The sequence below is a fragment of the Eutrigla gurnardus genome (genome assembly GCF_963514095.1).
Source record: "Eutrigla gurnardus genome assembly, chromosome: 14".
NCBI classification, from domain to species: Eukaryota; Metazoa; Chordata; class Actinopteri; order Perciformes; family Triglidae; genus Eutrigla; species Eutrigla gurnardus.
In genome coordinates, this window is record NC_139937.1 from 5,974,810 (window position 1) to 6,002,604 (window position 27,795).

Below are 27,795 nucleotides of genomic sequence, written 5' to 3' on the forward strand. Positions count from 1 at the left end.
TTTTTCATGTTTTAAGGCCGTATGATATTGTCCCGTTAATTGGACTGTATAGGTTGGTGCTTTTATTTTGAAAGAGTAGTAGGCAGGAGGAACGCTGTCCTTCCAAAGATGGCGTCGTCGTTCCTTCTGTTTGTTTAGCACCTGGCGGGTACAAGGTTGGTCAGCGTTACATTTCCTATTTGGATTGTTATTGATTGAGTGTCATTTTGTGACTTTCTATGTAGTCAGTATCAACTTTTAAATATTGTTTACTTGCTGTTTAATACTTGTTTTAAACCGTTAGCAACTTTATTTTCTTTTTGTCGTGTTGACAGTTCTTAAAGTAACTACGGCCAGCTAACATAGCGTTAGCATGTTACACAATTAATTGTATTTCTTCTATAGTAATAGTAACACTAAGCAAAAGAGTGGCAAAAAAGCTAGCTGTGTGTCTCACTATTTGGTGTCCCCAGGAAACAATTTCCGTTGTCGTGTGTTTCTGCGGTTTGTTTTGTCTATTCGCGTGCGTTTTCTTAAAGCTGTGCTCCCATAAGCCATTACAATACGTCGCAATGTCATGTTAACGAGCAATAAGCATTCCCTGGCCATGCGCCACGTATGTGTAGGATATCTGTAGTACAGCTTTTGAGCCACACGAGGGTGCCCGAACGCTCATATTGAGAAGAGAAAAGGCGCCTCTGCCTATATGCGTTTAGTTGGTCTCATTTATAAGTATTTAACTAAACTAACCAAGGCTTTTTTTTAAGTGAGTCCCTAGAAAAACAGCGCTGTAGGCAACATATGAATGTGTGACGGCCTGTAGTAGTTCAGTAGCCTATCGGTGCACAGCATCCTTGATTTGGGAGGATTGGAGCTGCTTTTTGTGTCATTTTCATGTACTGTTTTGGTTCTGTCTTATGTGTGATTCTAGTTTACATAGTATCCTACCAGAGCTTAATTTTTTTAGGTTAAAAAATGTTAATCTGTTTTGTAGCATGTGTTCACAGTGTGCTTTTGGAGCAGCAGTATTATCAGAAATCTTTTTGTGAGTTAAACCATCATTTGGCTGCGGGTGCTTCAACTATAGATGAGTTGATAGTTTGTATTGCTGAACAAATAGGCTATATTTATTTTGAATTACTTACTAAGTACATTTCACTAAGTATATGTCTTTGTGACGTATTATCTTGAATGCAAGATTTTTATGGAGTATTCTTACATTGTTTTTTGGTACTTTTACTTACGTAAGGGATATGAATACTTCTTCCTAATACTTCCTACTCTATCCTGTAGTTTATAATAATTGTTCATATGCCTGAGAGGATGGAATTCAGTCTTTTAATATAGGTTGTGTTGTGAGATTTGTGCACTTTTAAGAAGAAAATGGCCCAGTGGTGAAGGGCTCATCATCAAAATGTTGCGCTGCAATCCTTAACATTCCCATGTCTCATTCCCAGCCCTCCTCCATCTGTGTTTTAGATTATTGCTGGACTGGGAGTGTCACGGTTGGTACATCAGGCCTGTCAGCAGACACGCTCTTTGCACCTCCCCCACACAACCGCGGCACACCTGACAAAACCTCTATACTGCACGATAGGATGTGATCTCACAAACAAAAACAAACTAGCCGTCCAACAAGGATCTGGAGAAAGACATCGCTGCCATCATTCCACTGTCGGGAATGTAATCTCAGTCAATCAGGGACTTTGTTGTGGTCTGTGATGCAGATGCTTGTCTCGGATGTTTATCAAGAGTATTTGGGGCTTATTTATGTCTTCTGATTGTCCTTAATCTTCGTCGTGGTGCTCTTCTGTGATGCCAAAACTTGGTTTCTGTGAGGTTGGTTGATGGAAAAAGTGAGAGTGAGGGAGAGCAAAGTGAGGTGTCCAAGGATGTGGATTACTCACAAAGCCGCTCCGACCGCTGCCAAACACTTCAGGTTGTTTTTTTTCCCTGTGAGTCATTCGGTAACAGAGCTTCCTCCTTCCCAGCGGTGGCCATGGGAAGAGGCTCCAAGCAGGCTGTTAGTCAGCAGAAAGGCATTGGACTCTGGGCAACCATCGACACCTTGTTACATACACCACAAACATTTTTAGCAAAATCTGGAAACGCTCAAACCATTACAGGTTCACATAATTTCTGTCGTTTTTTGTGATATGAACTATTTACATACTTGATTTCATTGTTTAAAAAGGCTTTCATGTCAGGTAATAAATGCAATTTATATTTCCCAATTTAAAATTTCAGCAAGCAGCATTTGCTGTATGTATTGTTGTGCATCGTGGTGGGGTTTCTTATAATTTGATTTATTTATAAAATAGATTATAAATATGGATTCCAACTATAGTACAGGTTGCTGTGGTCTCACTGTGAGGGATTAAAACACCAGTGATAAATGTAGTGCAACCATAGAAACTGTAAACCCTTCTTCCTTCTTTCTGACTTTTCTAATTGCTGAACTTTCTCCTCTTTCACTTCATCTATTACCAAATGTTTACGCTGCAATGAGAACGGGAAGGAGGGTCGGGGGAAGGGTGGTGGGGTGGAGGAGACGCCACCACTACCTTTTGCAGCATGCATAAATCACCAAGCTAATAAATTGAAAGCTAAATGACTTCTTGCCCTCCACATATATCATGGAGGCAAACCAAATGAAGCCTTATATACCCTAGAGGACAGAGGAATGCTTCTGTTCATAACAGTGATTTGTGGATGGCCCCCATGACTGTTGGCTTCAGAAATCAGAGCCAAACTGTTTGGACTCGATCATGTTTACCTATAACTATGGTTATGTGTATCAGAAGTTAGTCTGTTAGGAATTGTTGGATTTGAGGGTGTCTTTTTGGGGGTATTATTTTCCTATGTCATTTATCCGTCTCTTTTTAAAAATGTACTTCAAATACCTTGAAGTCCCCTCACATTCTTTGTAAAACTGCAATCCATAAAGTTTTCAGAAAAAGTATAATAATTTGTAGTGAAAGCATCTGATTTATTTATGAATTGCTGAGAAGTTCAGGAAACTCTTTGTTTGTGTTCATTTCCTAAACTGATAAAAGACAAGATACCATTATTATTTTTATTATTATTTTTATTATTATTATTATTATTATATTAGGGCTGTCCTCAACTCAATCAATTCATATTTAAATATAAATATTTTTTTTAAATAAACATATTTTAGTAATTTAAGACCAAAGTGAGTTCAATGAAGAGAAAACGCCCTTATTATGTTTTCATATTCCTAACGTAGGTGTTGGTGATTACACATGGGTCTAAACACAGATGAGCAGCTGGGGACAAGCACTGAAACTTGCTCAACATCGATACAATGGCGCCACCCACTGGACTGGACCCGCCAGGTTCTTTGATGTTTAAAGGTTTTTTGCAGATATTCCTTCCACCACATCACAGTGAATCACAGATAAATGAACACAGCGTTCAGATAGTTATTACTGGGTAAACATTGAACTGTTGGAGGCAGGAGGTGTTCCATATATACTATACCATCTTTTTCTTCTTCTCATTAAAGAAAGTGAAAATCCTGCCACCCTGTCCTTAATCCCACCTGGATCATTGACTGAGCAGCTGAGATGGGCTTTCTTTGTGAGGTCTCACCTTGTCCCTGGTCCTGATGAAGACTGAGGTCTGTCTGGGACATTTCTGGAAATGCAACCTTTGGTGAGTATTTGCCTTGGATGAAGACACCAGGAAATATATGCTGAACAAATATAATGTGCATAGCAGAAATGCAATCAATGCATTACTGGAATTTTAGAAATGCTGCAGTAAATGCACTGGAGTCGGTTTGGCAGGATTTGAAGCACTTAAAGTGGAGAATTTCAAGAGTTTCTAGCATCCTGTGACATACATCTGAGTTAAAACGAAAAAAGACGAGTGGGACGTGACGTTGATTTGTTTGTTGAAAAGATATGCTCATGATGACCTCCTCTAGCTCTGTGCAGTGTCAAAGTTGCAGATTGATAGATAGATGGACATTTTAGTATTATTGGTTAAAATCGGTTTTATTTGATTTTGATATAAAAAAAATGGGAAGACATTTCAATTTTTTTGCAATTATTTTGCCATACATTGTTAAATAGGTGAACAATATGACCGGGGATGTGATCCAAAAGGGTTGAAAAGGCATTTTTAATTTCAGCTCAACTTTAATGTGTTAATTTGTTGATGTGTTTTGATGAGCAGCAGTGTCTCATGTTGACGTAAACACATAAACACATACTCTGACTGATATTCAACGTATTTTGATCATATAGTTTCACAGAGAACAGTGAAACAATGCAGCCATTATCAGCCCTCCATACACAAAAATGCTCTTTTGTGAGTGAAGTGGTAAAAAAAGACAGACTGCGGTCTACTGACAAGTGGATGAGTAAATGTGGTTTGTCAAAAGAAAAAAAATAGCCAGTTGAGAAGGGCAAAGTGTTATGGTGGCTCTATTGTGGTGTAGAGTTCATTGTCCTGTTTCAAAGAGTTGGTAAATGCCAGAAAACTCAAAGCAAGCAAAATAGTTCTCTTCTAATGGGAACTGAGTCATTTAGAGTAACAAAGACCATAATTATGGTGAACAAAGGCTCACTTTATTGTGAAAAGCAAAACGTTGAAGCTGCTAAAAGACTGAGCAAAACGCCTGAAGATTACCGTGCAACAATGACATATATGCTGATGTTTTTGTAATTGTGTGTGACACTTAATTTTCTGGGAGTTAGCTTTGTAATATTACATTTAGAAACAAAATAAAATTTGGATACGCATTTTTTAACCAAAAATGTACAACAATGCATCAAATTTAGGATGTTATATAGTATAATGAGTGTTATTGGGCCTCAACATAGTTTAAAAAAAGTTGCATCCTTCTTAGTTAAAGCTATGGTCTACATCAGTTGAGCCTCTGAGACAGATATGAAAAAAAAGCCCCCACCCCCCCAACCAAACCCCTCCCCTCAGTGTTCAACGATTTGACAAGGCGGAATGATGAGGAGCAGGGGAGACGAGGGGATTGGATGGAGGGTACGAGCCAATGGGAGCCTTCCGGAGCAATGGCTCACATTGGTCAGTTTCTATGCAGGCCTGAGGCTGATAGACTGAATGGATTTTTTTTTTATTCCAAATCGTAGACCATAGCTTTAATCACTGATTAGCCCACCTTACAAGTGAGCCATATCAATCACACCTGTGATGTTGCATGTCCAACAGGTGCATGCTGGGTCTGGCTAACATGCTTAATGCTGACATGCTCGTGGTGGTGATTTCTGTGTAAACTAAAGGGTTGAGACTATTAAAGGAACAGTTCAGCCTCAATTTCAATCACTTGCCTGCCATGCTTGTTAAATCTAACTAATAGTTCCTGTATGAACTGGGTTCTGGAAAGAGACATTGCTGTTGAATTTTCACATGTTTTTTTTTTTCTTTTGGCGCTTTGAGCACCACAAGCCAAATGCCATATAGTCCCATTAAGATGAGGTAGACACCTCTACGGCAGATCTCCAAAACTAGTCAACTGGCACCAAAACAACTCAGATGCTAGATTAATAAATAGCACTACAGGTAAGAGGAAAAATGTTTATATTTGATTTTGTGGTGAACTGTCCCTTTTAATCTCTCTTGTAACTGCAGAGCCTGATTCAGCTTAAAATGTTCGAACACATTGAAGAGCGCAGTGTAACTGTTTCTTCTTTTATCCAAGTCATTTTTTTTACACAGTTAATATTTATGTGTTAGGGCTGATGGTAAACAGTGTACTGAATACATTAGTACAGGAGTCTATCACTCGAGTATCGTGCGTGACATGATCTTTGTCATGATCACTTTAATAAGATGTGAAAAATCTGGACTGTTTATGTTGACATGTTCTTACTCGCTCTGCAAACTTATATCCATAAATGTGTGTCTATGTTCTTAAAGGGATAGTTCGGAATTTTGGACATAAGACCTATTTTCCAAGTGAGCCGGTGTGTTCGAGACGTTTTCAAGACATTTCATTCAGTTCTTCTAGTTGCCGAGTTCGCTTGTGCTATGCCTAGCGCAAGTCAATGGTTCTAGTTAGCATGGCATTAAAAACAGTCTTGCCCACTCCACAGTGCACCCGAGGCAAATCAATTAAAACACTAGACTGTCGATGTACATATCTGTGTTAATAGAATAATATTTAAAACAAAACTAACTTTGCATCGCATGAATCATCCATTTTTTGAGGGACTAGTTTCTCAGCAGCAACGGAATTTTACTTTGCTCCGTGGGACTCAAAACTCTAAGACGCGCTGCTGAGCTCACTTAAACACCGGGCAGCACACGGCCCCGCGAACCCACAATTACGCACCGCAAACCCGAACCTCTGCTCTGTCCGGAGAACCGTAAACCCTCGGAGGCGTTGCGGGGAATCCCTCCGGTAAATACACACCTGAACACCGCAGAATTGTCGGCCCTTATGCCCCAAAGGCTGTCTGAAAAGTGCTTGGACCTCACACAAACACCGGGCAGCACACGGCCACGCGAATCCACACATGCGGACTCTCCGTCGGACTCAAAACTCTAAGACGCGCCGCCCGAAATACTGCCCGTAAATAGGCAATCGAACCGGGCCGAATTGTTGGGCCTCATGCCCTCAGACCTGGGTGAAAAGCGCTTGGACCTCACTCAAACACCGGGCAGCACACGGCCCAGCCAACCCACAATTACGCACCGCGAACCCGAACCTCTGCTCCGTCCGGAGAACCGTAAACCCCTCGGATGCGTTGCGGGGCATTCCCTCCTGGCACCACCAGTCTCCGTTTGTTCGGTCCCGGTTCTCAGCTCCAGCGGGGGCTATCTCGGTCTCCACAGACGCTCGTTCGCGTTCTGCCCTTTGAGCATCCCTCTCGCGCAATTCTTCCTCTGTATATTCAGGCTCGTACAGGTACGGTTGGGTTTGGGTGGAAAAAAACTCCTCATCAGAGTCTTCAAAAGTTTCAGTATATTCTCCAAAAGTGTCCATTTCTGTGAGATTGAAGAAACTAGCACTGCAGGCTACTCTGCGTCTGTAGCAATGACAGCAGGTAAACAAACTATTATAGAACCGGTAACTTATAAGTGCTAGGTGATATCACTCCGCCGCTGCCATAGCCTACTAGGAAGTATGACACGCTGCTGCTAATGCTGAGACATAAATCCTTAAAAATGCAAGCTTGGTTTTATTTCAAGCATTCTATCAACAAAGATATGTACATCGATAGTCTGCCGTTACAATGGATTTACCTCGGGTGCACTGTGGAGTCGGTATGACTGTTTTTAATGCCATGCTAACTAGAACCATTGACTTGCGCTAGCCATAGCACAAGCGAACTCGGCAACTAGAAGAACTGAATGAAATGTCTTGAAAACGTCTCCAGACGTCTCGAACACACCGGCTGAGTTGGAAAATAGGTCTTATGTCCAAAATTCCGAACTATCCCTTTAATCTCACATATATTTGACAACAGAGCAGAATTAAGATGTACAGGTAGGAACCTGTTTGCTGTTGAGACCAGCTCAAGTTTCAGACTATTGTTAATGAATGGTGATCATTTTACCCCAGTAAATAAGGCCTGCAGGGTGATTTTCAACCCTATCTTTGAGGGCTTCTATAAATATTTGGTGACGTGCAGCACCATTGTAGTTGTTTTTTTTTTTTTTTTGTGGTCAAATACAACCCATCTTCTGCTGTCAGACTATCTAGTTGCACCCTCATAGACATGAGGAGGGCTGTTTATCCTTTCACACTGAAATCAATTGTAAAAGATGTCATCATCCTGCATAGCAACGTACAATTAGAATAACGCAAATGACTGAATGTTTTCTCTCCGAAGTGCAGCCTCAGACTGGCGGCGATATTCATAATGATTAACTGCTCTGTGCGCTCTCACACTGCCGTTATAAAAGGCTCCCAAAACAAAAGTGGTCACATTTCATTAGTCACAACGTTTAACGGCTCGCTGCATCTGAAAAACTGGGGACCTAAAAAGGCAGTGTCCATTTTTAAATGGGAAGCCTCGAACATTTTATAGCCGTGTTCCTCACTTCGCTGTTACACTGTTACACAGCTGCAGCCTGGCAAAAGCTTCATCCTTCGCTATAAATAAAAGCAACACCTAGACCTTATATATAATATATAGCTGATCTACTGTAACTGAGCATATGATGCTGTCGTCGTAACCTAGATATCCACAGCAACAAAGTTCAGTATTGATATTTAATCATTAATCTTTGCTTCGATACCTCATTGTTAGCTATTTATCTTTGAGTCATATGTTTGAGAAAGAGCTTCAGGGAAATCAACTGAATCCTTCCCCTGAACTGACCCTCACTCATGTACACTCTCACTGAAACAGTGAACCTTTTGTCCTCCACGTTGGACGGAGTTCACTATTAAATGCTTCCAACTTGGTTTATTTCCTCGTTTCAAATTGTCCAATTAATCTAAAAGTTTCTGCCATGATCAGGAAATTAAGCATTAAGCTAAATTATGAATACAGTTCCCTGACATTTCTTACTTGCTTGCTGGGGGGGATCGAATCAGTTCCCTCTGTGGTATCATTTCTTTATTTAATTAACTTTAACTGGGTTGCGTAGAGTGAGCCAAAGTGAAGTCGGTGCTCCCTGTTTGATAGAGAACCAGCACACAATGCTCCGAGCTGAAACCAGCTTAAACAAACAGTGTCGGGAAAAGCAAACAGTCAAAGGATATCAGTGGTAAACGTTTCAGGGAAAGGCACTCGTCTCTGTGACGTGATTTAACACGACTAAACTGGAAAATGTCACATACAGTACGTTGTGCATGTATGTAAACAGAACAGCCAGCTTATTACACTTAATATGTATTAATATCTCATCTCAGGTATGAATTTCTCTGTAACATTTCAGTGACTGAAGGCGCTGCGTTGTATGTCACCATGTAAGCAATGAGGTTTCCGATCGGCAATGAAAACACGATCATACAAACACAACGGTTCCATTATTTATATTATGAAATGATCTGCTTTGTACATATCTCAAACATTACGTTACAGTATAAAAAAATGACAAATACATGAATATTAAAGATATAAGACTTGTGTGGTAGCATCGTAACGATTTGTTTACTGGCATCGCAAACTTTCACTTTGGTAGAAAATTCTCATTTTCAGCACACTCTATTTAATATTGGTTAGCAACAGTGTTCACATTATTTTTTAACTATTTACATTAATTTACAGAAAACTAGAACTTTAAAATCCCACATATATAAACTTTCCCAGGATCCATGAAGGTGAATTGCATCCTAAGAATTTTGATTTGTATAAAATTAAAAAATTAACTGAAAACAGTCAGTGATTTAAGTAATGTAGTAGAATTAATCGAATTAGATGCATAAATAATAATTGAACCTACCCTTTAGGTAGTGTACATGAGCAGAAACAGTAAATGTTTTGGGTATAGCCTGCTATTAAAAGGCAAAAGAATAAAAAAGAGAAACACCAGTACAGATTATTGACCCAGAACAGGTGATGTCAGTCTGGAGCAACTGACCTCATGAACATTTGACTGAAAATGATCTACCAAAATTTCACTTAAAGGCTTCATCACATTTGCACAGACAAACTACACTTTTCTTCTCTTCGCAAGATGAAATGAAATTCCTTCAAAGCTCAAAATTGTGAGAACATTTTACATTCCAAAGTGAGAGCCAACGTTTAGTGCAAGTATCTGATTCAAACGCAATAAAGTAGCTTCTAATGTAAAAATGAGTTTCAAACCTATACGACAACAAAAAAAGAGCAAAGTAAAAACGGCCCGACGCCGTACTGCTGTGTAACAGAACCTCTCCGGTTCCCCCTGAGTGCGTGGATGTTGCCGTCTTCACCAGAGTGCGCTTGTGTAACGTTTAGGAATTTGGGTATGCAGAGGCCCGAAAGATATCGAGACAGTTTGCCGTGACGAGTGCACCAGTCAGATGCCTCCACTGCCTGGTGGCGGGGTTTTTCATTTTGTCCAGGACCAGGTGCAGATCCTGGATCATGTCCCTGTAGCTGTCTCCATACCGCAGACTCCAGGAGTACAGGAAGTCATAGGCGGGCTTCCACATTGCCTGAAACCAAACAGGAAATACAGGAATCGATGTGTAGAAAGTACAACACATTCATTGCAGAAATGCCACGAGGCCTGTGTTATCTACTCCATTTGCATCGCTCCGTGTGTCAATATGTCTACTACGAAACTGACCTGGGCACCGACTTCTCCGTTTTTCCCCCGGTGCGGAGCCTCGTAGTCCGCTATCTGAGCGCTGGAGAGTTTCCCCATCTTGTCAGCGAGCTCCCGCCATCGAGTTCCCAGCTCCACAGCGGTGGATAAGATGACTGTGTTCTGAATCAGCTGGGCCACAAGAGTCACAGAGTCCATCCTCAACAGGCCCTGAGGTGATAAACACCGGGCATCATGGCATGAGTGGAGGGGTGTCACGTCCTTCACAGTATTATTAACGTACACACACGGATTCAAATGTTAACATTTAAACATGTAGTTTTTCTCTACTTACCACCATGAGCTCATGCAAAAACTTTTTCCTGCTCTTCTCGGCGTGGCAGTCTTCCTTCAGCTTTTCCAGCACGCAGGCCACTTTATCAGCCTCTGTCTCAGCGTACCTCCATGTGATCGTGTCCAGCGACAGATTGCCGTACCCCAAAGCATCAGCCAAACGTCTCCAGCTGGTTATGTGTTTGGTGACCAGCGTCTGGATGGCCGAGTACATGTAAGTAAGCTTCTTGAAGGGCAGCGTCATATTGTCCAGGAGGGCCTCTGTGGTCATGTGAATGCCGGTGAAGTCGATCACCTGGTCTCTGGTTATGAGTTTGATATTCCTGCAGTGAACCAAACCCGTCCTGCCTCGGAGGAATCCGATATACCACTCCTTTACTTTTGAGTTGCCCACTGACCTGACGGTCTCTCTGGATAGGAGGGCTACGGTGTCCCCCTTGAAATACTCCAGGAGGTAGTCTACACGCGGCTGACGGAGGACGGACTTTAGGGCTACACCGTACCACTGGAGATTCACAGGTCCGTCTGTGAATTTGACCAAATCTGTAACACTTTCCTCCGCAATAGGCAAGCTTATTTCAGTCCTCTTTTCTATGTGCCTCAGCACCCGCTTTTCTAATCTGATGGGTGCTGTCGGAGGGGAAGGCACCTGGAAATGTGCAACGGTTGCAGCGTTTGATTCCTTCACCTGTAGATCTAACTTAAAAGGAGTAATTTCTGTATTACTAGCACAAGATAACGCAACTGGCAAATGCAACACTGTCCCGATTTTGAGCTGACTTTGTCTCACTTCCTTCAGCTCGTCCTCAGGTTTGATTTTAAACATCGAGCCTGTGAGGCTGATGCCGACTTGCAGGTTGTTGAGCTTGTCTGGTTTGAAACCATGTTTTCCCCAAAGCTGCAGCACAAGCGGAGGCACGTTTTTGTTTCCCCTGCAGCTGACTGAAAACGGCAGCCTTGGTGGAACGTCCTCGTGGCCACAAACCACTATTACGACCTTGAATGACGGGTGGATGTACCTGGGACCATAGACTGCCACTGTGATTCGGCGATCAAGGTAATCCCACACTGATGTAGCAGGAGACTGGATTGCAGAGGCCTCTGCAACTGCAATCATGTAAAAATGTGTCTTGAGGTCCTGCAGCTTCATCTGCATCATGTTCTTGTTAATGGAACAGCCGTTCACTTTCAGATAAGGTCCCTCTCTTTTGTTGGACACCAGCCCGACCACGGTCGTCATCACCTGACTCAACTGGTCGCTCTTCACCTCTCCGGCCAGTTTAACCTCCAGAGAGATGCACTCCTTTATGTTGATGTTGCTGAGGACCACCTCCAGAAGTGGACTCATGGTTGTCACATAGTTGTTATTAAGTCCAGGAGGAGGGTCCAGCAGCGCTTTAAGTGTAACTTCCTGGACTTCTCCGGGAGGAACGTGGCCTTCTGGGATATAGACGCTGATTTCTGAGGCTGGCAACTGTATTGAGCCTCCGGCGTGGCCGATCTTGGAGATGACCTGAAAGTCAGTGGCCTGTGTCTGAGCCCATCCCGGACTTTGGCTCATCAGGTTCAAGTCCAGACACGAGCGGGTTAGCTGCCTGTGGCTCAGCCAGGCCATCTTGTAGGCCTCTCTGTCGTTCTTCAGCCACTCGAAATCTGGATTCAGCACCGGCCCCGGCGGTTTGTAGCTGTTCTCCTGCTTTGGCACTTTTCTCTCCAGATCACCCAGGATGTCTGAAGCGCTTCTCCATCTCCCAGATCTGTTGCTGACTTTGTGTTTGCTTTCCAAAAACTTCCCCACGTTGCCTTCATCCGAAGACGTGCTAATGGCGTCATCGTTGTTTGTGTACAAATGGTTAGCGTTGTCTCGTTTCACATTTGACGCGTTGGAAATGTGTTCGTCTGTGCTGCTGTGGACAATGTCGACTAAGAATGGATTCGATCCAGACAGTTTGTTCCAAAAGGGATTTTTCAGGTGAGATGAACGTGCATCTTCTGGCTGTAAAACTGGCCACTTGGAGGTCTGGGTCACATTCACACCTGTAAAAGTATTAGAAGTTTGTTATTAATTATAATAAATTAAGAGTCTCTCATGGTTTTCAGAATCCGAGCACAGACGGCCTCGGCTTCAAAGGGACAGTATTACCATTCAGGTTGTCAGTGCGTGAGCCTTCATCCAGATCAATCAGTGTCCCCTCAGATTTACTCCGCATGAGACTCCCAGCACGACGGAAGGACCTTGCTCTCCCAGAGGCCATATTTTTATCTGTAAACATAAAACACTATTGATTTAGTTTTTAAATTAACCTGAAGCTTTTACAACTTGAATAGACAACAAAGTGAATAGACTGATATCGCATTAATTATTATAACCCATATAGGGCTGAAACAATTGGTCAATTAATTGATTACTGAATAATATTAATTAAGTCATAATTCATTACTTAATCACAAATGCCAACATTTTATTGGTCAGAGCTTCTCCAATATGAATATTTGCTGGTGTTCTCAGTCTTCTGTCATTGTAAACTGAACATCTTTTGGACAGTTGTTTGGGCAAAACAAGCAATTTGAAAATATATTGGGTTCTAGGGGATTGTGTTGTGCATCTCTCATTACTTTCTATTGACATTTTATAACAGATTATTCAAGGATCAATAAGGAATAAATAAGGGGCGGTTGTGTAGAGCGGTTTGCCCTCTAATTGGATGATCGGTGGTTCGATCCCTCCTCCTCCAGTCCTCATCTCAAAGTGTCCTTGGACAAGATGCTGAACCCCAAATTGCTCCAGAAGGTTCTGCCATCGGGTGTGTGTGAAGGTGTTTAGAATAGATCCTGATGGGCAGGTGGCCCATGCATGGCAGCCGCTGCCATCGGTGTGTGAATGTGTGTGAGAACGGGTGAATGTTGACATGTAGTGTAAGACCAAGGTGAAATATAAATACAGATGTGTTGAGGAAATAACAGGCAGATGTTTTGATTAAATAAAAGCAATCTTTAGTTGCACCCCTAAACATGAGCAGCCATGTATAAGTGCTGTGACACATAACAATCAACACCTCCACAATAAAAGACACAAGAGTAAAGCTATTCTGTTCTGTCTCAACTTCAGCAAAGATTCCTTTCGTGTGCAGCCTGTCACAAGAAAACAGTTCCAAACTCTTGGGCCTGTCACTGTTTGCGTAAAAGGACACTACCCATTCATGACTTGTCACAGTGACTCACTCATTAATAATGTTGTTTCTTACACCAGTGCACAAAAACAGGTTGGTCTTGTCTATGACACAGTAGTCTGTTCTCACAGCGCTTGTTGCTGTGATCAAAGTGCTGTGTAGCCTCCCTCTGACAGCAAAACCTTCCAATTACGATCAAATACAGCATGGCAGGCGTATTCACTACAGCCCACATCCATACATAAAAACAACTCATCTGATTCTAATCCTGTGCATGTTGAGGTTATGTTTATGTTTTGAATCATAAATAGTCCAAATCTGACATTCCGAGTCAGACACTGAAAGCTTCACTAATCACAGCTGCAGCAGCACACTGGCACGCAGCCTATCAGCGTCTGGCTGAACAGGTGTGTAGTTACACAGTAATAAAGCTCGCCCATAGAGGACACTGCCAAGAAGCGAAAACGCAACAGGAAAACCCGTCAAACGCGAGAAAAGCAAAAGCAAAAGTTTGGTCTCACCGTCGGCATGAGGCGGTTGTAGTTTTGCTGCTCCGGAGCGCTGGCGGTCGTCTTGTCATTTACACTTTCTAGGGCGGAGCTGTGACGTCGTCGTCCTGCTGCGTGCCTCTGTTTGCTCACAGGCACGGAGCATGTCGGGGCTGGGAGTTCAAAACGAGGCAGGAAGCCCGTCGGAGGAGTGGCTTCACGCGGCGCTGCGACTACAATACCCGAAATCCCCCCCTCCCTCCGCCCGCAACACCTGAAACTGAGCGATACCTGTGCAGTTTCGACAGCAGAGTGAGTTCAGTGATAAGCACGCGGACTCTGGTTGGCGGTTAGTCACTCGTGGACACACAACAAACATTTACATAATTATACCGTCCATGGAGCCTTGGGAGGAATTTGGCAGTTGAAGCATTATGCTTGTGGCAGTTATGAGTTTTTTAACAGTATTTTTGTTGGTCACTCATTTGAGAATTATTAGTTTAGGTTTTATTGATTTTTACTGTGTCATTATCAGCGTTGTCTTGTTCTGTAGATCAAAGCTGACATGAGCTGAGAGGTTAATCTCATCAAGGACAGTCATATTATCTCACGGAACAAGTTCCACACATTAACTGTGAAGAATGCCTGAATAGATGACTAATCACATACTCTTAATAGAAATAATACAGGAGGAAAAACAATCAGTTTCTTCCAACTTTGCAGTTGCATAACAACGTGTATGAAAAGTAATAAGTTGAAATGACCCTTTTGGGAGACCCTGGCTGTTTGTTTTGCAGCCGTTATCTTTTCTGATGAATGTCCATGCTGAAGTATGTTCCTTCGGAGCTGCTGTGGCCTTTGGATGCAGGCCCATGGCATCCGAGCTCCAAGGAATGCAACTAAGCGCTCTTGAGTAGATTATGATTTTTTTTTTTTTCATGTAGGAAATGTGGTCAGGGGCTACAGCAGTCTGGACTTTGGCATAACACACTTAACATCCCCTTCTTATGCAAGTGAAAGCACTTTATAAAAGGTGTGTGTGTCTGCGTGTGTGTGTCTGTGTGTGTGTGTGTGTATCATCCATATGCTCATGAGCTGTGCATGGCTCTCATGGTAACTGCTTGAAAATGAAACAAATCACAGTATTTCCCTTCCACCACATTCCACCAGTAGGTTGCATAATTTCATTTCCAGCAGGAGCCAGATCATTTAGTGTCAGGTATCCAAACCAAGATGGATATGTGATCAAATTCTGCTCCCTTGTGGCTGTTTTTAAGAACTGGATGGGATCAGGCTGGTGGCATGCTTCATTTCTCTTTTGAATTTAATCTAATCTTCTAAAAATCCCATAACAGACTGAAATAATGAACTAATTATATGCATTGCCTTATTAGCAACATTTATGAGTTTTAATAGTTCTTGGAGAACTGAGGAATCGGGCTATGTACTCCTGCTGTTTAAGCATCCGAGTGAAGAAGTCAAAAGTGTTGGAAGACAGACTAACATGTTGTGGTTGTTGTTGTTGTTTTCCATGGGAAGAAGAAGCAATAACTCCAGAAAACAACATTCCACATGGCTCGGGAGGAAAAGCACAGGTGTGAATAACAAAGATGAATGATGGCTGCATTCCATTTAGCTGCTTCAGTGTCAGGGTCCTATTATTGTACATGATCCTGTCCTGATTAGCCGTCGTTAAGGTGAGTAACACCTGTGCTTCTCCTGCTTTGACAGGTGGAAATGTCTGCTGTCACAAATGGTAATATGTGTAGTATGAGGTGGAGTTATTAATGAAAACACTATTAGCTGTACAGGTTTTTTTGGTCGGCCAATGCTTGAAAGTAAGAGTAACTTTTAAAATAGCTACAGAAGTCAGTTTAATTGGAGAACGTACATTATGAAGTACAGTGTTTTTAAACTATGATAGGAGCATTTTCCATTATTACAACAACCACTATTTTTTCATGTTGGTGCTGAACAGATTATGTTATATGGAATCAACAGCAATGTTACTTTAATCCTTACTGCTTGCATAGTCTGCACATCTTGGGAGAATTATGTTTTGTGGATGCATGCTTCACATCTAACTTTGATTAAATATACAACCAATTTGATAAGAAATTAGATTTGAAGATACTTTTGTGTGTTTTGTTCAGGGAACAGAAGAAAGGTTCCTTTCTATTTCAAATTCACACACAGGTAAAATGACATATAGGCCTGCTTTGTAATTAACAACTCTGGAAGTCTGTCATTTCAAATTCAGGAACCGATTTCAACGAGGCCAGCCGAACTCAGCTCTGGTACCAGATTTATTGATTTCAATCAATCAAATGTGGGTCATTTTCATGGAGTTCTTGCGTGTGGACATTTCCAACCGTATTGTGCAAACCGGTTGTCTCACCTATGGATGCGTAAAGGCCTTGTCAAGACAAACAGAATTTAAGGCTCAAATTTAGAAATGTTGAAACTTACATGTTTGTGCCACTTGGTGGAGCCATTTCTCCACCGTTCATTTGGTCCGACTTGTTTGACAGTATTTATTCTAGGACGGATATCTTATGTTTGTTGTAGATTTCCAGCAAATATAAGCAACTGTCTGCTTACAAAAAAGTAGAATCATTGATTCAGAAAAATGTGTGCTAACCATGAATATAGCTATTTTAAAAGATCTAGATTAAGCAGCCTTGAATAAATGTTCATAGTTATGTTTTTTGTCTGACCAACAGACCAAAAGATATTCAATTAATTGTAATGTTTGATCAGGATTGAAAAGCTGGAACTATCACATGTGTGACATTTCCTATTTGATTAATCTATCAAAAATAATTGCCAATAAATTTCATTTTGATGCAGTAATCTACTGATTGTTGTGTTGTTTGCTGTTGCAGGTCTTCCAGTATATATTGCCATAAAACAATCTCTATTCATTAGTGCCACAGCGATTGGAAAGCTTTGGTTAACCCGTTTGTGAAGGCTTAGACATTTGTTTATAGAAACTGAACAACCAGAAAGCTTGTATCACTTAAGATGCCGTCTCAGGCCTCAGCTGCTGCTGAACCTTCATCTTGAGTGCAGCTGCCGTCATCTTTCTAAAAATCACACAGGTTTCATTTAATGTGATCATAACTTTCATCTCAAGCCTTCTCCGGCGTTCATGGTTTCAGCAGCCCTAAGGCACTTTGAGGCGACGCACCCTGATAACACAGGAGATAATACACCTTATTGTCTCTTTGGTTGATGGTTTCCTCAAACATTTGCTTTCAGACACTGACGTGATGAAGTCATTAAAGCTAGAAAACCAGCCAGAGAGCTAAGTGAGGTTCAGTCTGCAGGTATTCCACTCAGACAGGTGAAACACCACCTGTGACATAAATGAAGCTAAATTGCCGTAAGCATTGTGTAAGGGTGCCGCTGTCGGTGTCGCAGCAATTACTGTTAATTATTTTGACTAACCTGTTAGCCTCGTCAAATTGCTTTTCCCAGGAGATTGGTCGGTTTGATGACAATGACCGTGTGGTTGGCGGTTTTAACCACAAAATTGGCCACAGATGCATCAGCGGTGAGAGGTGTTACCACAGAACTGTGATTTGCTGCTGGAGCTAGAAAACCCAATAAATCCCATCATGCTAATAGGAGCTGGTATTTCCATGAAGACTGATTCGGCTTGAATTACATTTAGCAGAATACAACCTCAAAATCACTGATGCATCCAAATGTCTTTCTTTTTTGCCCCAGTGTAAGATAAGATTCATCTTTTGTGTTTTCTAGGTGACTGGATCAAAGCTGGGTTTGGCTGCCAACACTAAGTGCTCTGGCCATAGCTGCTATTGTAGCCTTCGTCCACGGTTGGCAGCTCACCCTCCTCTTCGTGGCATGCCCTTCCTCTCTGAGGCCAACCTTATTGGAATGCGGGCAGCAGCGGGATCCTCCTCTGAGGACCAGGTGACGCCGCGACAGACTGAAGGTGATAATGACATGAGAACACAGAGCCGGGCGCTCTGAGACATGAGGCCGAAATGACTCTGTTCATATTTAATGATGACTTTTTGACTGTTATTATATTAGTCCTCTGTTAAAGCAGCTGAAATCCTTAAGGCTGTGTTTTTTGTTGTCTTTTCTTGACAGAAAATTGTTTTCTTTTCAAAGCAACCTGAATAAAACATCACTTAACACATTTTATGAGCAGTTTGTGATAATATAATATAAGTAATACGTTGTTGAATTAATGTCCTCCAGTCCAGATTATTGTCTGTTTATGAAGTATAATTTCATTTTTTCTAAACTACCGACTACTTGCCATAGTAGCTAAATGCCAGTGCATTGTTGCCTGGAATTTTAAAATGTTTTTCTTCAGACTAAATCTTAAATGATACAGTAATATCTAATATGTCAAAACTTCATGCAAAAGTAATCATTTTTCTGTGTCTACATGTTCTACCTTAAGTGGTGAACAGCCTTTTTCTTGTGTTTCAGAAGTTTACTGAAACAAATGCAGCAACACAGAAACCCTTTGGTGCACACGGCACCCGACGATCTCCGGCTGTTATTACTTCATGTTTTGAATATTGAAATATTGGTCATTCAAGGGATTTACTGTAGTGAGTATCTGTGCTGCAGGCCCTAACTGTCTCATAACCCACGTTTAACTTTTGCTGCAGCATTTTCTGCTGGACTGCACCATCACAGAACAGAGTAGAGGAGCTGGGGGAACCTTCAACTTCATCCCTCAGTACGTATCCATATGTGTGTCTTCAATTGTACATTTTAGTGTGTGTGTGAGAAGATAACATTGAGAGGAAGAGAAAGAAATCAGGAACAGGCAACTAAATGTTAACTACATAATTCTGTGAGTTTTCCCCCCAGAGAAATAGTTGTGTGTGTGTAATTTTTCATTTGCTTATTGTTTAAAGCATTATCAGAGTCGCCTGAGTAGATGTAGTTCTAATGAGCTTCTTCCACCAGACGGTGCTTCAGCGCTGACTGACATGCAGAGCTGCAGCCGGTGTGACTCAGGAAGGCCAGGTGAGTCCTCATCGATGTCTCATTATGTGGAGAACAGACATGGCGGCTGCTCCCAGGTGTTGAATTAGACCAGTTGAAATAACACCAGAGCCAAACCATACATTGCTGCTAAAAGTGGATCACAGTTGGACTTTAAATTGCTTTTGGTTGAACGCAGGAGCGCTAGATGGCGCTAAAGAGCTATGCACAGAAAGTTTGAGCTACGAGCTTTAGTTGACCCTTCAACGATAAGATCACGAAAACAGAAAATACAAATAATTTAAAATATAACAGTAGAATTAGAAGGGCTGGTATTTTCCGTGCTTCGTATTTTGTAACAGTTTATGGAATGAACCGGACGTCAGTGCGCGCACTGTCACGTGATGTTCAGTGCGTAGCCTACATTTGAAGCGTTAAAACAGCAGAAAGAAGAAATAAAATAGGAAAATTGAGGTTATCTCTGTTATCAGTTAGAAACGACAGAAAATACAAAACACAAGCTGAGTGCTTAAATCGGATTTTGTTTCTATCCTAATACATTGTTCAGAGATTGTTTTTATATAGAAAATGAAAAAAGATAATAAATAAATATAAATACATTGTTAATAGGTAAATCAAATGAGTTTAAGTTTCTGAAAGATATTACTGATCATTTAGAATTTTAGTTATAAGTGATTGAGTCCAACTTAACCAACCTAAAAACGGACTGCCACAGGTTTCTCTTTTCTTCCTTTGTACAATGTTAAAATATTTACAAACTAATGAAAACATGTATCTGCACACCCTAAATCCGCGGCTCGTTTATTACCAGCACAATTTGAAGTCGGCAGAAGAAACCTGTTTTGGAGGAATGTCGTCCAACCAAGCAAGTTTTAATTTACAAAACAAAAAAAAAGCGTCTGAATTATTTTTTAGGGATCTTGAGCCAGTTAAAAAAAAGAGAAGATATATAAGGAGAAATTACTGTATGATACTTAATTGTATTAGTAATAGCACGTAAAGGGGAGGGCTAACAGAATTAGGCGCGTTTAACCTGTGTTGACTCTTGAGAAGTTTTATTTTCACGCCCAACAGAAAAGCTGACATAGACCGGGAATTGTGTGGGACTTTAAATTCCTACAATACTGACATTTTCTTTCTTCTCTCTCTTTTTATTTTTAAAGCAGGTGCTCCAGTTAATTGTTGTAATTGTATTGAAATGTAAAATAATTTGTGGGTGAGGCCTCGATGGTGCCGCAGGCCCCTTTTCCTCCCCAGCCGGAAAAACGTGTAAAAAAACAGCAGCATGAAATGCAACACCGATGTCATGTCATTAATTATTAGAAATAAATAAGATAATAATTTCTAGGCAATCTAATAATTTTAAACTGCCGTTCAAAAATAGATTTCATCGACTCAACAATCAAACAAACCGAGTCGATCGACTGCTTCTGAATTCATACTGACTTTATTGAGTGGCTCACATAAAAAGCCATTCTCGGAAGGGAGAAAAAACAAAAATATCATTGTAAAATTAAAACCACTTTACAACATGCTTGCTTAAATTAAACGAGTGGATAAACAGCAAATGATTTCCAAACCTTACAAATAAATTCAAAGTGCGCCTAATGATAAGACCCCCTAATACAAGAAACTCGTGGTTAAATATAACTCCCCACAATACATTTCATATCATGTCAAAGAAAAATCCAAGTACATTTCCGTATATTTTCAAATATTTACTAGAGTCCATATACAACTAGAAATACCTATACAAAAATCGTCTCCTGGACAAATACATTACTCACCTTTACATCGGGCTGTAATTATTCTAAACTACATTTTCTCATTATGTACAACACATTTCCGCAGCGACGTGGAGCCTACAAACTTGGCGCACAGGCTGTCGAATAGCAAAGTGATCCAGACCTACAACTGCCTCCATTATCAAACGCTCGATGGGGGATCAGATGGATAAACCGGAACCGTCCCATCACCGTGTCTTGCCCACTCTACAGGTATTTGTTCCTACCGAGCAGTTCACCCACAGCAACACCAACGAACAAGTTCTCCTGCTCGATAATAAAGTGCCAGAGTTTGGTTTTGAACAATATGTATGACAGTAGTAGCACAGCTTTTACAGGCCTACATTTTTTTTTCACAGCAGTGTTTTTTTTAAATATATTTTGCTTATCATATCCCGTGTAGTAAAAACATCAAGGTAGAATTCAGGATCAAAAGCAAAGAAACAAAACAAAGTGTCAGTTGTGGCTGTTCCAGTGTGGCCACGATAACCGAGTTACACTTCCACACCGCAGATGGAGGCTATTAATGAGATGGGACAGCTATGACGTTATGGAATTAGTAGTCTTACACACTTGGAAAAAGTCAAATAAACATATCGGCCTATTTCTCTCGTGAAATGGCAACACTCATGGTGAAGCATTTCGCATACCCAACGTATGTCCACTTCCGTGTCCCTCTCGGACGACTCGATCACAACACTGTTGTTTCACAGTTTGTTTGTTTTTTTACTTCTCCGAGGGGGAGTTTTAGAGGCCGTTCATGCCCACTCCCTGGGTGGACTCGGGCGGGTGCAACAGGTCGGGGGAATGGCACGGAGGGCTTCCCGGCGCGCTGTGCTCGCTGTCGGTGTCACTCCCCCTCTTCCCTCCGCTGCCACCAGAGCCAGAGCCGGCGGATCCTCCGGCGCTGTGAGTTTTTACGTGTTTACTCAGGTGGTCGCTGCGCATAAATCTCTTGTTGCACACCGGACAGGCGAATCTCTTCTCCCCGGTGTGCGTGCGTAAATGTCGCTGGAGCTCGTCGGAGCGCGTGAACCTCTTCCCGCAAAAGAGCCAGTTGCACACAAACGGCCTCTCGCCGGTGTGCCACCTCAAATGCGCCTTTAGGTGCGACGTTTTCCCGTAAACCTTGCCACAGCCGGGGATGTGACAGCTGTGGAGACCTTTCCTCCGGAGGCTGGCGCCCGCCGGTCCCAGTCTCTCCGCCTCCTGGCAGTTTGGACAGTCGCAGGTGGCTCTGCCTGAGTACCGCCGTGCAGATGACCTCGGGGACCCCGCTAAAGACGCAGGTGGACCCCCGGAGAGCATAGTCCCCCCTGCCCCGGCTAACGGAGAAGGGCTTGTGTCCGGATACGAGGATAACACCGGCTTGAAACCGTCCATCAGGTGCTGGCCGGTTGTCAACAGGTGTGGAGAGGGACTTGTACTGAAAGCAGAGTGACTTAAAGTCGAGTAATCAGAATTATATCCGCCCAGAGGAGAGTGCAAGGAGCCCTGGAGTCCGCCGGAATGTAAGGAGGTCTGTAGTGCTGCTCCATTAGGGTTCTGAACATCAATCCATCCCGCTCCCATATCCCACCACGCAGAGGCTCCGGTGGTCCCGACCTCTCCTGTGGGGATACCGGGATGAGACGACTTGAACCAGGAGTCGTAGGGATGCGCGACGCTCATCCTCGGATAAATGCCCTGCAGACTGTCCACTGAGGTGTGCACTTTGGAGATGAAGACCGGCTGGTGGTTGGCTTCTTGAGAGCCGCCCGACACCGACGCCTGGAAAACGGAATAATCGTTTCCGAAGTGTGAACCGGACGAGGCACCAGACGTGAGGGAGAAGGCGCTGGATCCGGTGGAGGTGTTCGTGCAGAAAGAATCCGAGATGCCGGATCCATTGCGGGACACCCCGAAGCCGGACAGGCCGGATCCGAGGCTGCAGCTGCTCGCCGCGGCTCTTTTCCACGGGTGGAAGCCTTTTCCGAAGGACGAGGAATTATCCGAAATTGCCGACGGCGAAGGGCTCGGACTCCCTATTTTGTTACATGTTGCAGCTAACATGGCTAAAGGAGTCGATCCTAATCTCGGCTCCTCCTGAAAGGACAAGAAATGCTGTGAGTGACTGGTCAGTCCGACAAGTTTAACAGGTTCATTACAGGCATTTCTGGGACAGAGAGGAGGGTAAGTTAGGAAAGTGTTTCCCCAGTTTGAGCTCCTACACAGTTAGTTTCTAGTTGTTTGAAATAAAGCACTACAGCAGAGCGGCCGGTTATCTCTTCCTACCTGGACGATCAGAAAGCAGACAAGTGAAAACGCGACACACGGCGCTTACAAATGCATGCCAGGCGGGACACCGGGGAGAGAACAGCGTGTTTCGAGCAGCGGGTCAAACTTCTATCCCATCTGCAGACACTCGCTTTCTCACGCGAACCGCTCGCTGAAAACCTAACCGACCCACTGGCTCTGCCGTCACCCTGCGGCCGCAGTAAGTTTAATCCCCCTCTGCCGGACAATGACAAGAACTAATTAAACCAGTAAGAAAGTCCTTTCGACTCACCCCTAGAAGTGAAGTTGCCATCACACAAAAACACTGCCCTCCTCAGAGGATCTTTTTATATTTATGAATCAGAGCACTGTTTTTTTTAGAGGTGTGCAATACAATGATGTGTTCCGCCCATTCTTCCACAATTGTAGGCTCCTCTCCGGCTTTGAAGTGCCGCTGTGACACGGGCGACCAATCAGCGGCTGCGTCCCGCCGCACCGCCGCACACTACCGTGAGGTCATCAATAGAGCGCCTCAGACAGCTCTCCACCCTCCTCCACCCCCCCACCGCCCCCTCCATAATAAAAGACAGCGGAAGGAAGGTAAAGTTAAATGAGAGTGAATTAGGAAGGAGGAATTAGGGGGCCACTTATTGAATTTTTTTTTACAGAACATCACGTTCCATAAATTTAAAGAAAGGGGTGATGCTCGTCTGTGCTCGGTGATGTAGCTGGCGGTAAATAAATAATAATGATAAAAGGTCGATAAACTATGACCACCCCACCAAAAAGCTAAAGAGCCATGCAGTATATAGTAAATATAACCAAACTCCACCAGGCTGCTCTCCGGTCTTTCCTTACTTCGGGCCCACTTGGACGATCACACCTCGAGAAGTTTGAGGCCCATAAACTCGTTTCAACAGATATAAACAATGGTAAAACTTTAAGTGGGTCAACTCCACTTCATCACCGTATTTACTTCAGCGCAGTTTACCCCTTTAAGCAGGTTCAAATGTTTTTTTCCTTCATCTTCCTTATATTAATTTATTTTGGCATAAATCACCCCGCGGGATTTTGCACGTTTTAACCTCTTAAAGGTTAATATACACAAACTATTACACGGGACATAAAGGCTGCATTGTTCTGGTCGTGGACCGATATTGCACCGTCTCAAACTTTCACATTACTGTAATTGCGTTCAATTATCTTAACCGTTTTGATTAAAACCGGCGGATGGTGCATTCCGGTAGAGGATTATTCATGTTTTCTCCACATTAGTCTGAAACAACGGATGACTAAGATGATGATGGAGGGGAGGAGGGGGCTTTGGTGCATTTTCAGCTTCAAAATGACAAAATTCCAAATAAAAACGAAGTAAAATTTCTCAAGATGGTTTATTGGCATCACAGAGTCCGCTGGATCACCGGGTTAACGGATTATTTATTAAAGTAATTGATTATTTTCTGTGTCAGACTGAAAACAAAATGATAAGCTGCTTATATTGAATAGGTTCATCTGACATTAGTTAAACCTACGGAGGAAGCTCCTGTTACATAATAAGAACTTGTAGGCAAACCGTGTGCTGAACCCTGGGACTCTGTGGGCCCTATTAGCATGCAGTGCGCACTGGGAGCATAAATTTCATTTGAATTTCAAATTTAATAACGCAGGAGGTTTTTAATCATCCGCGGTTTTATTTGTTTGATATTAACATGCTTATTGACCGGGTCTGTTGACCAGCTTGGTCATTACAGGACAGGGAAAAGTTAATTAAAACGACCAGGGATTATTCATCACATCATCTGCCTAACCCATGTCGCTTCCTTTATTACACAGCGTGATAGATGGACTATCTGATTAATTCTTGTGTTTCTAGGATTGGACAACAGCTTTTTTGGATTAATTTACACCGCTCTACCTTCGGCTGTAAAAAATGAAGGAGCTAAAACTAAAACAGCCCAAATTATTCATAACGTTGCACATTAAAAAAAAAGAAGAAAAGAAACCCAACAACTCAAGCAGATGCAGCAACATTACATGCAGTTAACTTAATTATTATTCCTACAGCACGTGTTATTTAGTCGCCCATATTTACTAGTGTAGAGACCATTTCAAGAGCTTTATTTAAACATGAAATACACATTTTATTTTAAAGGATTCTTTAAATATGCGTTCCTATGCGTCACGTGTCGATGTGATTATTTGGGGGAAACGAGAAAACACTTTAAGCCTTACATTTATATGAAAGGGAGAGAAAAAAAGCCCACAAACGCACACATTCACTTGGCGTATTGACGTCTGAGATAAGAAAGAAACTTCCATCGATCCGTTTTCTGCTCATTCATTATTTTATTTCCGTCAAACTAACCCAATCACACGAACTATCGAAAATCACAGCAAGCAGCGAACATTACGTAACGGCGTTTAAAGGCGAATAAAATGTGACAAAGTAATGGCGAGAATAAAACATACCGTGCTCCTCCGCTCCGCAGTGCATTGATTGACCCTCGACGTTTGCTCTCGGCAGAGGAAAACACAACATCTCCTGCTGCCGGTGCGGCTGTGGAGGACGCCAGATAAACGTTACACTGGCAATTCACTTCGGAATAACTTGGGGAAACATCCGCCGAGTCCAGTCTCCTCCACGCGCAGCCAAACCCGTAACAGGCTTATACACATGCATACATTATTTACAAATAAAATCCCAGTTTATATTTCAGCATAAAATAATCAAACACCTGTGATCAAACTGCCCCCCCCCCCCCTTTTCTCTTCCCCCTGGAGGGGATGGTCATTCACAATATTATGCGCAATAGTGATTTTACGCATTTGGAGAGCAGGGTTCGGGCTGCAGCTACAGGGGACGTGTTGGCCTCTGGTGACAAATTACCAAGCGATCATACCAGCAAGACTGGTGTCAGAGGTCAGTGTGATGACTGCTCGACAGGAAACGTGTTGCTGCTGAAACCACAGAGGCACAAGAGAGATTTAATCCACGTGCACGTCAGAATGTGTTTATTCTAAGCGCGCTACCTTAATTTAAAAAAACAACAAAATAAAAACAACTCTTGTTGCCTGTTGCGTTCAGCAGCGAGGGTCGTCTCTAGTTCACGGTGCGCACAGGTTTTCCTTATCGCGGCTGTAACTGTAAGCTGCATTGAGCAGATGTCCCTATTGAAGGCTTTCTTCTCCCACACACATGGGCTATATTACCATCATGAAATCAAACTCAAAACCTGTCCCTTTCGCCACCATAATGGCCGAGTTATTCTGGGCCGCTGAGCACGAACAAAGTGTGTTCAATATTGCGTGCTCCAGAATCACTCCGCTTAGAGCGCCGCGAGAAAGGAGTCAGGCCAGAGATGCAGAAATATACTTTAATGTGGAGATTTACGCAGCGACTCTGCAACCTCAATGCCTTCCTGTCAAGGATTTTTCTGGAAGAAAACCGAAGGTAATCACTTGTGGCGTTCAGCAGCAATTAGAAGACCGCTGTAGCTCAGGGTGCATATTACTCACTCTTCTTTTCCCCCCCCCACAGTTATTTTAAAAACAGAAATAAATATATATATTTAGATAGAGTACACCATTCAAACTCATAACAATTAAGAAAGCGGTTATCCTCACTGGTATTATATTAGAGTGGATAGATAGACTTTTCTTGTTGCTGAATCAAATCAGGGTTGCTGTCCTAACACACACACTGTGCAACTGTCAAGTATGCAGAGCAGAGAGTAAGGGAGCAAGGTCTGTTGGTTGTTGTTTTCTCTGTTCACCAGGAGGTTGGAAAGAGCAGATGTCCGTCTGCGCTGTGAGCTGCCAAGTGGGTCCGGAGTGGGGCAGCCGCAGACACAAGGGCCCAAATGGTGTGACAAAAGATGTGCAGGAAGCCCCTCTCCGCCTGGGTGAGCCACAGAGAGGGTCTCCCCTCTCTGCCAACCTGCATGGACACTCGCAACACGAGCCAGAAGGGTGGCGGCAAAGCCATGTGTTGCCGGCTGAGATGCATGGTACACCGAACCCTCATATTCACACAAACACAGATACACATGCATATGCAGGAATGTGCAATTACGGGCCAGTCCTATCCTCCACTGCCGCCACGGCACACTCACACCTGCACATTGCACTCTGCCTAAAGCATGTTCGATGCTTTATCTAAAACCTTCATATAGATCACCAGTTAGATGTGTTCGTCACTTCTCATCTTTCAAATGAGCTGCTGACAATGACTTAAAATTAGGTGACATGAATATTAATGATGTGAATAAAGCCTGAAACTAAAATGGCAAACAGACATAACTCACCATCTCAATCTGTGTGTCCATGCCAGTATCTCATCTAACTCTGGAACGTTGTGCCACTTTTCCTTTTGAGGTCGTAAATTGTGGGCCCTGAAAGAGTTCCAAGCACAGGTGTGCAGCATGGCCCGTACTGAAGGGGTGCGCTGAACCATAAACAATGATATAAATGTCTGGCAAATAAAATGGCTAGTTAACAATCTTTTGACTGCTCTAACCTCTGAGCCTTTGTCGGGTATCGATCAGGCAGCTGTTCCTGGCTTTGTCTCGCAGCGCG

General features: G+C 42.7%; 2 protein-coding genes across 4 annotated transcripts; both read right to left on the reverse strand.

Moving 5' to 3' along the window:
* Positions 1-8,956: 8,956 nt before the first annotated feature.
* Positions 8,957-14,296, reverse strand: macc1 (MET transcriptional regulator MACC1; the record flags this gene model as incomplete). 2 transcript variants are annotated; one of them, XM_084026681.1, is made up of 5 exons in its annotated part: positions 8,957-10,078; positions 10,213-10,401; positions 10,526-12,561; positions 12,668-12,787; positions 14,216-14,296. In XM_084026681.1, the coding sequence occupies 4 exons, from the start codon at positions 12,777-12,779 to the stop codon at positions 9,875-9,877; spliced, it is 2,541 nt and encodes an 846-aa protein (XP_083882807.1). In that variant the 3' UTR covers positions 8,957-9,874. The 2 variants fall into 2 exon arrangements, with proteins under 2 accessions (XP_083882807.1, XP_083882806.1); XM_084026680.1 differs by lacking the exon at positions 14,216-14,296 and having other exon boundaries at positions 12,668-12,797.
* A 6,307-nt stretch (positions 14,297-20,603) lies between these two features.
* Positions 20,604-26,137, reverse strand: sp8b (sp8 transcription factor b). Of its 2 annotated transcripts, XM_084027988.1 has the most exons (3): positions 26,121-26,137; positions 25,690-25,777; positions 20,604-23,049 (listed from the first exon to the last, which is right to left on the reverse strand). In XM_084027988.1, exon 3 carries the CDS (start codon positions 23,014-23,016, stop codon positions 21,712-21,714), a length of 1,305 nt encoding a protein of 434 aa, XP_083884114.1. In that variant the 5' UTR covers positions 23,017-23,049; positions 25,690-25,777; positions 26,121-26,137; the 3' UTR covers positions 20,604-21,711. The 2 variants fall into 2 exon arrangements, with proteins under 2 accessions (XP_083884114.1, XP_083884113.1); XM_084027987.1 differs by lacking the exons at positions 25,690-25,777; positions 26,121-26,137 and adding an exon at positions 23,513-23,748.
* Between the last annotated feature and the right edge of the window lie 1,658 nt (positions 26,138-27,795).